Source organism: Chaetura pelagica, unplaced genomic scaffold (genome assembly GCF_000747805.2).
Source record: "Chaetura pelagica isolate M959 unplaced genomic scaffold, ChaPel_1.0 scaffold344, whole genome shotgun sequence".
Taxonomy (NCBI): domain Eukaryota; kingdom Metazoa; phylum Chordata; class Aves; order Apodiformes; family Apodidae; genus Chaetura; species Chaetura pelagica.
This window is the reverse complement of record NW_009953098.1, coordinates 8480239-8492141: the sequence shown is the minus strand read 5'-3', so window position 1 is coordinate 8492141 and position 11903 is coordinate 8480239. Positions and strand designations below refer to the sequence as shown.

At 41.2% G+C, this 11903-nt stretch overlaps 1 protein-coding gene across 4 annotated transcripts in view; it reads right to left on the bottom strand.

The window, feature by feature from the left end:
* The window catches only part of PAK3 (p21 protein (Cdc42/Rac)-activated kinase 3), a 35282-nt gene that overhangs the window by 15239 nt on the left and 8140 nt on the right, over nucleotides 1-11903 (bottom strand). The window contains exons 3-7 of one of the 4 annotated variants that reach the window (XM_009997147.1): nucleotides 9296-9453; nucleotides 7752-7755; nucleotides 5669-5685; nucleotides 4911-5040; nucleotides 3757-3919 (exon numbers count right to left, since the gene is read on the bottom strand). In XM_009997147.1, coding sequence (XP_009995449.1) covers nucleotides 3757-3919; nucleotides 4911-5040; nucleotides 5669-5685; nucleotides 7752-7755; nucleotides 9296-9453 — 472 coding nt within the window. Of the gene's footprint in view, nucleotides 1-3756; nucleotides 3920-4910; nucleotides 5043-5668; nucleotides 5686-7606; nucleotides 7645-7751; nucleotides 7756-9267; nucleotides 9454-10568; nucleotides 10614-11903 lie in introns of all 4 variants that reach the window. The other 3 variants (XM_009997144.1, XM_009997145.1, XM_009997146.1) reach the window with 3 other exon arrangements.

The window sequence follows — 11903 nt, the reverse complement described above, 5'->3', positions numbered from 1 at the left end:
GAGGGGATGCTAATGGCGGCGGGGCCCGGGCCAGACGCGTGCTGCCGCCTGCCGGCCGCTCCGCGCTGCAGCGGGGCAGGCAGGGCAAAGCTGGCGGGTCGGGGACCGGGCGTGCCACATCCTGGGACCATCAGGCCTTGTGGAGCTCATGTGCCACCCAAAGCTGAAAGGAACACGTGCTACTTGATGGTTTCTTGCCCGCTTGGAGGTGTGGGCAGTCTGAACGGGGAGGAAAGGAAGCAGTAATCAGGACACTGTGCTGAATAAAAGAGCCAAGATCTGACAAACTCAAACAAATCTGAAGTAAAAAAAAAATAAAATAAAAAAAGAAAGTATTGTTTTTTTCTGGCCTGGCAGTTTCCTAGATAAAATACAAAAAAATGAAGCCAACGGTGATGGTTCAGCGCAAATAACTTCTAGAGATTTAACTTGGAACATACATCACTGAAATACTTTAAGAAGATTAGTTCAGGAGGAAAGACTCCAGTGTCTGGCAGCATATTTTGTTTGACTTGATCTGGCAACATTCCTGTATCACAAACACAAACACATACCTTTGTTCACCTGTGCAGCCAAAATTAAACTACTGTTAGTGACAAACACCTTTCTGCTCTGTCCAGGCCATCTCTCCAGAGCAGAGGGCTTCAGCATCCAAATGGGCATCTGACTGGGTGCCTAGCCAGGAATCCCGCCTGCCAGCACAGAAAGGAGCCAGGGCATCAACACCATCTGGTGCACTCCCTGCTAGAACAGTTTTGCTGGCCTTGGCAAGACAGTTAACAGGAGCTGCAGAAGCAGAACTCGATCCCCTGGGCCAGCACTCCAGGAATCCAGCCAGAGCCACGGCTGAGGGCAGTGGGAGTGCCTGGCCAGGGATGCTGACACAGCCTCAAGCAGCCCCAAGTGGTCCTGCCCAGCTGTGCCAGCCTGCAAGAGTTAAGAGCAACTGGACTCTCTGGAGCCCAAGCCAAGGACATAACATCTTCCAGGGCTTGGTTCACTTCTCATAGGTTCATCTAACCTAATTCTGTTCTTCTATCATGGGTCTCCACTACAAAATAACTCTTTATTCAAGAATATGACCAGAGGGTTCTGGACGTCCCTTTTAACTGACTGGAAGAAGGGATGTGAGATGAGAAAGCACATCCTCCTCCTCATGCTGTTGACACCCATTCCCCAAACAGGGATCCAGGTAAGACTCTGCAGTACTAAACCAAACATGTCTGTGCTGGACAACATGAAAAACACTGCCCTGTTGGTGTCTGACTGGGTTCATTGAACTGTGTCTCTACCAGAACTGAGATCAGGAGTTCATCGAAGCTCAGGTTAGAAAAAAATACAGAAAAAGACTGGAGAACAAATATATTGAAACAGAATTTCCAAATTTGCCACCGATTTTGCAGTTCAGATTTCTGGAGTTCTTCCTCAAAACTTGAGTAGTTGCTTTCACAAGTTTGGTTTTTTTGTAGCTGGTTTCCTGTGCTTAAGCCAAGACACATCAAATACGACAGCATTAACATCAAGAAACTGACTGGCATGCAGCTCCAGCTCAGAGATGCACTCCCTGCTCTGGACAAAAGATAAAAATATCAACTATTCTGATGTCTTTAAGCACTTTACTTTATCAAGTCCTAAATTAAGTGGATGAGAAAGCAGAACTGGGGCACTTCTGTTTTGTAATGACAATGGAACTTATTCATGACTTCATTACAGGCAGAATTTTGTTTGATCTTATCTCAGTACTACAGGCTTTACTGTTGTAAATAAAGTGGCTCTAAAAAAGCATGTGTTACTTCAAGCAGAAAAGAATTATTAAAGCAATTTAAGATAAAGAGGGGACATCTGCATAAAAATAGCATAAAATCAATTGGGGGGAAAGTAAGCAAGGTGGAAAAGTCACACGACTTCAAACAAAACAGAAAAAAACAATCAGATGCTTAAATACAATTAGCCCAGGACTACAACAAAAAAGCATCATCCCATTTTTCAGATAGCTTCATGAAAGCACAAAAAGATTTTCATTGTCCACATCACAATTTACCCCAGGCAGATCTTCAGACCTTGCTCATTTGGTATCAAATTCTTAAGAAAGAAAAAGCATGAAAGCATGTAACATTTCAAATATATAACCCATAATAACTCAAGGGCTCAGTCCTAATCTGGCGTACACAGAAGTTTGAATAAACAATAGCATATTTACGTTCATGTATACAGGGTACCAGCAGATCTCACAGTGGAAGCCTGCCTCAGACATTTAGCCTCAGTTGAAGAAGCTGTAATTCTTCCCTTTATAATCTGACATACCTGCAGGGAACTATCTGCTCTGGAATTCATTTCATTGTGCCCTCAGCTGAAGCTACTGAACTTACCCCTTGGATACTTCCTTATGACAGTGAGATTCAGTTCTTTACAGTCCTGAGTAGAGTGCAGAAAACTCTATACCAGCAGGAGACATCTCACAGCTAAGGAAGGCTTCAGCCTCTGCAGTCACACTAGCCCTCAGTGGCAGGCAGGTATCAGGTTGGTACAGCACAGGAGTGGAAACTGAGGACCACTATGAAGAAGCCACAACCAGACTGCACCCCTTCACAAGCAGTTGTCCCCATTAAAGACAGAATATTATTGGCTTTGAGATCAAACAGGAGGTGTAGGTGAATCCTCTTTTTGTCCTAATAGTTAATGGTAGACACAGAATAAACTGTGCTATGTTATGAACCCAACAATTTATCATCTGATAACAGCACTGGCAGCTATTACGTGCAAGAAGCAGATTCAATTGGTTCTACTGCAGAATCATGATGGGCTTGATGTGCTTTCCTGGAGTATGGTCTGTGCAGGGGTTTGGGGCCAGTGGTTAGGATTCTGATAGCTAGCCAGTTAATGCTATGACAAAGTGTCACGTATCTGAGGAATATACAGTGGATGTGCTGGATGCTGGCTCCTGAAAAATGCTTGCAGTGCATATTTACCTGATCACGCCACACAGATGTGTCTCTTTGATACATCTTTATATGCATAAAGCTAAGAAATAAGGACTCTTATAAAAGCGTTTTTTTTGGAGGCATATTGAAAACAGCTCCTCCTCTCTATCCATGGTGTCAACTGATGTTCTTTCAAAGGGGTTCTGATAAAAACATAGAATTCTTAAAAAACAAACTATCATATATTAGTAAAAGTAGAAGTAGTAATAATAATAATTAAAATAACACCAATACAGCATCTGGGGCAGTAGACTCCTTGCAGCTAAAGGAATCAGCTTAGTGCTGTAGTTGTCTATTGGTAAAAAACCCCATCAAACAACAAAGAATCAACAAAAAGCACACAAACAAACCCAAACACCACAAAAACCCCCCAAAAAATCAAAACAAAAAGCCCCAAATCAACAGATTTCTGCTAAGTACTGTGGCTCTGATGACTGGTAAGAAGTCAGGAGTCTAAAGAGAATTTAGGAACCCAAATTTTCTGTTGTATTTGACCATCGGCACACAGGAGTTCACTAGGTCATTCACTAGGTCACAGTCTTCTGCTCAACCAGCAACAATCTCTGCTTTAGCCTTTAGCATAGAAGGAAGATCAGGCAAATCCAACCCAGCTGCCCTCAGAGGCAGAAGGAAAACCCAGAGTGCTCTCTTGCTTCCTCTAAGCATAGTAACAGTTTGTGGAGGCAGTTGTAAGTGACTTAACGTTTTGTACATACAATCCTGAGACACACGTACAGCACACAGCTTTGTCAGACAAGAAACACAGAATACATACTCAGTTTCTCTAGGATCTCCTCATCTGTCATCTTGGATTTTTTTCGCTGCCGGTCTGTGTTTCTGTACAACGTGTTTGTGCTGGAGTTTTCAGGCTGGGGAGTGGTGGCTTCTTTAGCTGGTGCTGGTGCAGCAGCAGGTTCAATTACAGAGCGTGTGTAGATCTGTGACAAGATATTATTTTGTGTCAAAAAAGTGGCTGGCAGAGGTGCCCCTGAGATCACATTTCAAATACGACCCCTTAGGAAAAAGCTTTCTGCCATATCCAGGGCTCTTAAAATGTTTAGTTTTGCTGTTCACTTCTCAAACTCAACAGGCAAAAACAAAAGGTTAGTTTTACACAAGTTCATGGTCAGTTTAATTTTAAATTTTAATTGATTTTCTGATAGATCACTGAAACAATTAATTTAAACTGTTGAAAGGATACAGAAATAGGCTTGCTCAGGGCCCCAGAGCCTCGTTCCTTGATGCCCATGTGTTTTCATGGGTTTAACAAAATTACTCTTTAGTTGGAATATAAGTGTCTGGATATAAGCAGGAAGCATCCCCCTTTTCTGATAATCTGAAATGACTTTTCATCAGTGTTTCTTTAGGAAGCGGCCATTAGGAACTGCGTTCCAGTCCTATAGAGACCTACCTTCTCTTCACAATGCATAGCTGAAGAGGTTCTTCTCCCCAAACTTCAGTCATGTAAAAGTTAAGGGTGTACTGTAAGTTGTTCATTTTGCTATGTCTGTGGAGAAGGAAAGGTACTTCCAGGGGACAGTTCCTCCCATGTATCCTGCAAGTGTGAACTCTGTCTAAGGACAGCTCTCTCCATCGATGACAGAGCCTACACAGATCCTCTGGACAAAGTTGCTCCCTTTTACACCAGTAGCATTAGAAGACACAATGCTACCTCTTTATCCCAATACTGAGATAGATAAATTCATGGACCTTATCACAGGACCCTCTGTGATAACAGGACACAGAATCACAGGGAACTCATGACTAAATTGGAAAGTTCAAACCAGATTTTCCTGGTGCCAGTGGCTTCAGTGAAGCACTAGATCATGGTAGGACTCCAGCCCAGCATTCATTTGCAAGTGCTGTCTCATCAGAAACATGCACCTCTGGATTACACCCAGTACAGTGCTAACCAAGGCTGGGACTTACTGATTTTGTATGTTCAGGCCGTGGTGCGATAACAGGTGGAGGTTCATTATCATCTTCCTCTTCCTCGTCATCTTCATCCTCTTCTTCAGAAACAGAGGGAGCTAGTGGGGGCTCTGATGCTGTTTTTGTGCTCTGTGGATATACAGTATTAGCATGAGTGACAGTCACAATTTTGGCACTTGGGAGGTTTGATAATTACACAAAACTTCAGTCTGCTAAACCATTCTAGACATTCTAGACCTGTAGTCATGCCAGCCTCAATTCTAAGTTACATATGGTACAATACAATTTAAAGGTTATAAATCACCATGCTGCTTTGTTAATTCACCTTGGTGTTTTTCATTTTTGCTAAAAACAACAAAATCATTTCCACACCTAGTCCAAGCCTGATTTCACAAAATGTACTGCTGGACTACATCATTACAAATCACTTCTATTTTCTGGTTAATTGCTTTGGCATTGTGTCTACAGAAATGGTAGCAGTTAATTAAGCTAACAGGTGTCTACTGGCTAGGTTAATTAAGACACTTCAAAGTGCAAAGCCTCCTTTGTCATCTTGCTGGGAATTTGATTTTAGAGAGGAATGCTATTTGTTTCTTTACAATTTTACTCGTGGAGTAGTCACATTGCCTGCTTCCACAGTGCTGGAACTGCCCTTTTCAGCAGCTCCTTTCTCAGCACCATCCTCCTCTTTACCTGAGCACAAGTTAAGACATTGATCTTCCCCCCATTTGCCTGTTCCTCACCACAGCAGTGACCCAGAGGGAATGAAGCCCTTGATATCAGGGTGTATCCTGCCGACCTGCAAGCAGGCATCCCCTCAGCTCAGCTCACTTGCAGGCAGTGGAGAATAAAACCCACTGCCCAGGAGCAGTCAACCTTCAGGCAGGCTACAACTATGGGGCAAGCAAGGGAAGTCTGGCCGATCAGATAGATGTCTACATGTAAACCGAAACCAACAGTGCAGATAGTTAAAATGAAGTGAGTTGAACCCCCATATCAGTGCCAGCTGCTGCTCAGAGGCAGAGGGCTGTATTACCTTGTCACAAATTTACTGATGAAACACAAAATTGAAGAGCTTCCTTGTTAAGTCTTTACCAACTGCTTTAAAGCCAGTCACAACAGGCCACTTAGAGAACTGAAACAAATCAAAGGCACCATTCTAAATATTCATATCTGATTTGTGTTATCTTTAAAATGGCATCAGTTTGGGCAAGTATAAATCCCAGCAAGGGACAGCCTGCATGGAACAGGGAGATCTGATCTTCACGCCTGTGTGTGACTGAATACATGACTGTGTTGCTGCCTGAAGTCACCTGCACTTCAACACACCGTCATGTAGATACACACACGAGTTGTATTTTCTGTAAGACTCAATTCTGTTATCCAACTTTTAAAGGTAAAGAACAGGCTACTAATCTGGCTCGAGTACAGAATGATACATTAGACATCCTAAAGGCCAGTTTAAGGGCCAGCTCTGTCAGGCAAGGGGTGCCCCATGGGAAGGTGAATGTGACTCTGTCATACATGAGATCAGTGTATAGCTTCCCATGTATGCATCATTAGCACTTTGCTTACATGGGGATAGAAGATGATTAAGGTAAAAATAAAGAAAGGATAATCACATTTCTGTTATGACAAATGCTTTTAACAATTTTTTTCCACTGGGCTCCGTGCTTGGTCCAACAACATTAAATTGCGCAGCTAGAACATATACAATGTTATATTATTTAATGCCAGACTCCTATTAAGGAGTGAAATGAAATTAAAGTAATTCCAGTGACTGCTCAATCCTGTCAGAGTGGTTTTCCCTGTACTCTAACATTCAACCACCATCCTCTGAGTTGGTAACTTCTGAATGCTGACATCTTGACTGTCTGACCACTGTCGGCTAGAAGAAAACAGTACAGCATCTGCCAGTGCTTCCATACCCACTGAACAGCTATTGGGAAGGCTTACTCTGCTCCAGTGAACCCCAAACTTCCTTTTAAAAGTGTATTTTATTAAAGATAATGAAATCGTCACCAACTGAAAATCTTAAGCGTGAACATTCAAAGGTGGTTTTCAATTAATTATAAGCTCTCTCTACTGTGTAATCACAAATCTAATATTAAGTTGCTTAACACTTGAAAATAAAGGCCAAATCCCCATGTAGGTATTTGCTGTTTAATGCACTAATATTAACACTAATAAATCTTGTCAATATTAATGTGGATGTCATGACTACATCTCTGGGATTGCTATGGCAATCCAGTATTACAATGGATGATTATTTAAACTTTCTGTCAGTGGTTCCAGTAAGTTACAGATCAATTATAGCCTTATTTATATTCAGCTGCATATCCAGCTGTACTAAGGATAAATAATAAAATTTAATAGAAATGGATTCCAAGTTGTTAAAACTAAATTAAAATGGGCTAATTAGACAGTACTGCATATTGTTGTAAATTATATATTTCACCATGACTGAGAACAGCAAGCACTCTTCTGTCTACAAAACCAGACTTTCATCTGTTTGCAAGTCCTGAAACAGAAAATTAGGAAACAGCCAGCAATCCCTTTTCTGCTTCTGCAAAGACACTAAAAGGTATTTTCCTTCTGCCTACAAGGCTGGCAACCAGTCTCAAAAGGCAAAGCTTACAGTTTGCTCCCCAGTTCTTAAATGCCATGAAAGCAAAGGTTACTTCCACACTCACCGAAGGATGGGCTTCTATGTAGCCATGGGCGCTCTTATCTGCAACGTGCAAGGGAAAATTAACCACATGCTGTTACAAAACTGTCTGTTGTGGGGAATCTCACAGAACAAGTAAATCCAAATAGGTAGCATTTCTCTTTCACAACATCCCTCCTGTAGCAACAGCTATTAGTAAGCAAGATAAGAGGACAATATACTAGATTTTTTTTTTTTTCTAGTTTCTTGTGTCTGTTTTTTGCCCTGTTTTGACAATAAATAAGAACTTGGTCAAGAAAATGCAAGCTGCTCTTTAACAATCAATGCTTCTGTTACGCTCAAGAGCTAAAGCAGCTTTTTTTCTTTTTTCTTTTATTCCAATAAATTGCATGCATTGATTCTCTAGGCTGCTGAAACTGTCCGCCTATCAAAGCTCCCCCCCAAACCACCCCTAGCCATGGCAGTTCTATGTGGACAGAGCAAAGTAACAACTCCTGAATTCAGGAGTACACAGCAACTGTTTTGACTTTCATCACAAAAGTAATTACTATTTTAGCAATCCTTAAGTGTCAAGTTAGAAAGTAAAGTATTTTAATTATGGAATAAAAAAAATATGCTTTCCCTCAAAAGAAAATATGCACTAGTAAATTCTGGAGATAACTGCACAGCTTTCAGAAGGACTTTGGAGATCCTCTCCCAGTCTGCATTTTGTAAGTTGTATTGGTTGAACCAGCAAACTGAGGAAATTACAGACTCCACTGCCACAGATTGTCCTGCATAGTGAACTGAGCCACCACAGGTTAAATTACAAATGCTGTCCTTTTGAATAGACACACCTTCTTATTAGCTGAAGCTGTTAATATGACCTTTTCCAAATGAATGGAATCTTAATGGTATTTTTGTCTAAAAATTAACTCAGTTACTGAGGAATAGTGAAAGAACACATAGATATGAGAGCTAGATGTGCTGCACCTAGTAAAAACCTCTGCTTACAGCCAGAGCTTGTCTAGCAAAATAATGAAAGAATGGGACAAGGACAAAAAACAAGTGAACTGCAGCACAGACTCTTCCTCTCATTTTTGCAATGCTACACTGGGATTTTGCAGACTGTACACAACGAAGGGAAAAAATGTCATCCCCATCACACTTGCAGGCTTGTGGATAGCAATGCCTAAGCAATAAGGATCTTCCTGGAAAAAGCACTCTATGGAGACTGCTCTGGACACTGACGCTCTCCTCATCCTCTGTGGCAACATTCCTTTAACATCACACATTTTACAACCATTCTAGGTTGGTCTGTGAATTTATGTGTAGCAACCTAATCTGTAAATTCTCCTCTACCACAAAGTATTACAACAAGTCCTCATAGTCAACATATTGCTCAAAAGGTCCAAGAATAACTCATAAATTACACAAAACAAGTATTCCCCACATCCCAATCTGAACACTGTGAAGGAACAAGGATGTGAAGAGACAAAAGGAAACGTGACCTTTGGCCACTAATACTTCTGACTGAAAATGGTAATGAGTGCTCCATCTAGCACCTTATTTGTAAAAACAAGCGACAAAGAAAAGTCACAGTTTCAATGACATTTAGGGGACAAAAGGAGTATTGCACAAAGCAGAATTTTTTAAGGTTGCTTCTTGACCATTTGAATGTGGGTCTGACTCGTTTGAGGGCCTGACAATCCCTTTTTTACAGTGAGATGAAGACTTACCTCCTGATGTAAAGCTCATATATTTCTGGTTGTTAACCGTTTCTTTGGAATCATAAAATTTGAGAACATCTAAAACAGCTTGTGGGTTCTTCTTCTGCTCCAGCTTTGTTATGTTGGAGGTCTGTAGTAGCCTGGCCCACTGCTCTGGAATGCCCTGCAGATGTCAAGTGGAAAGAACACAGATTTAGAATATTTAACAGCTGCAGCCTCACAGATCTTTACCAAGATCCCATGCTACCTGTAAGATTACTTTCAGAAATTTTGATTTGACACCTTACAATTAAAATCAGTAGCTTATACATTAAATGCAATCATTCTCTTCTATATAAAAAATATAGAGCTAAAACCAGGATCCAACTTTAAAAAGAAAAGAAAGTTATGACTGTGATAGGAAAAAAAGTGCATGAAACTCATCTTTAAATCAACTCTGTTCTTCCATGGAATAATGATTTAAGACTTAGCTTGTCTTCCTAGTGATTCAGTGCAGACGTAACAGGACTATTCTATAATTGTGGACAACACAGTGCATTTTAGGAGCTTTACACTGGATTTTTAATGCTTAATAACGCAAACACATTTTGCTGAAACAATCACTGCTGTCTGATTATAAGGTAAACCCCAGTCTGATAAAACAAATTTTCAGCATACCAGGGAAGACTTTGGGTTTTTGCATTAAATTCTCAAGATCGTAACGCTGAGTTGTGCCACTGCTGCTAAGGATGCCTCTTTTTTGAGCTCCTGTAACTCTGTAGGTTCTCTACTGTAAACATACAGAAACCAGGGACTCAGAAAACACGCTCCGAGTGCCAAAGCCTTGCATGAATTCTCAGATATCTTATGACTGGGGGTGGCACTTGAAAACTGATCCAATCGCTAAAAGCCGCAGCTCTGCATTGAAATGAGATTGATTAAAAACTGCTTTAAATATCCAGTATAATTTCCTAAACTTGAAAGCCTGTAATTTCCCCATTTACTGCACAACCATCATCTACCCGTGAATTGTAGGGCTTACTGAATGAAAAACTACACCTGAAGTATAGTTAGACTTGGCGCCACCCCAAACCAGGTAAACACTTTAACATAGCTTCTTCCTGAGAAGTTCTCCACAAAACAATGTGTGACATGGGCCTCCAAAGTTTAGGATCAATGAGAAAGAAGTGGGATAAGCCAAGCAACAAATCTACTGCACACACATCAACCTGCTGCTGCAGTGCTATGACATCTCAAAGAAGCATTGGGATGCAAGATTCTTTTGGGCCTGTGACGCACCTCTGGGAGCTTCCCTGTGCACATCTGTGAGCCATAGAGATCTGGCTGTAATGGACGTAAATAAAGAAAGAAAAGAAAGTTAAAACAGAATGTGGGACAACTTAGAAGGTGGTAGGAGGAAACCAATAGGCCAAAATGGGGAAGTCCCATTTAAAATGGGAGTTACGAGGTAGGTATCAAACAGATTAGGTAGTGGACGGGCTACAGGAAAGCAGGCTTAGGAAAACAAAAAAATCACAACTGTTTCAAAGTTTGGAAGCATCATTCCCCCTCCTCTCTTTTTGAAACCAGTTTTTCTCTCCCTCATAAAAATACAGAACTGAAGATTAATAGCAAGTGATGGGAAGAATTACCTGTCTTTTCTTCTTTTAGTTAAAAACTAAAAACACCAGGAAAGATCTGGGCTTCTGCTGTCTGTCCAGTTTTGAAAGCCAGGTTAGCATTTTTGAATGGCTCTAAATAAGCTTTTTCCAATGGTTCTCCAGCCCCAAGTTCACAGTTGGCTAGTGCATGAGTCTAAGTGCAGTGGAGAAAGCAGCGGGCCAAACTCGATTTCACACTGGGAGGTTGTTTATTGTCATAACACAAATCATCTGTGTGTGTGCCAGACTGAAAATCAGGACAATTCTAAATAAATGCTTGATATAATGTGTAACTTCTTTGGATCTATAGCCACAACTTTCACTCACTAGCTAATGTCATATAATCTTTGAAACTTTAAAAGTTTGGCGGGTGGCCACGTTTTATTCTAGATTGGGGATCAGGAAACTGTTTCAAAAACGCATGCCTTACAAAACACACTTGCCAAAGCCCTGCAAACCACACTTCTTCCTGCATTCAGAAAATGCAACTATTTCTTAAAAATAAATCAACATTAAGCTCCAGCAGCATGCTCCCACCCAACAGTTTCCAACCAATTTTATTCGGAGCTTTAAAAGCCGTACTTCCAGCAAACGTGGTTGCTCCAAACACAGTGAAATGGAGATATAAGTTTATGAGCAACAACACAGCCTGGTGCTCAAGCCTGAAAGATGAAACCAAGGAGCCCATGCAACTTGGATTTGAGATGCAACCAACAGCAATCAGGTAATGCAGCTGGAGGTGAACATGAGATGTCAGGAAATGGCCCAATGCATCGCACATAACCAGTAGAGCGAACGCTATTGGCATGACAACTGTATTAATTAGAACAAATTAAAAAAAACCCAAACCCATATATTTGCACATCTATAGGACATTCCCATGGCGCTTCCAAACTTTTGAATGAGACAGACAGTGTGATCACTAGACAGCGGGAATACTTTTGCATGATCTGGCTAGTGGCAGTCCCTTCAG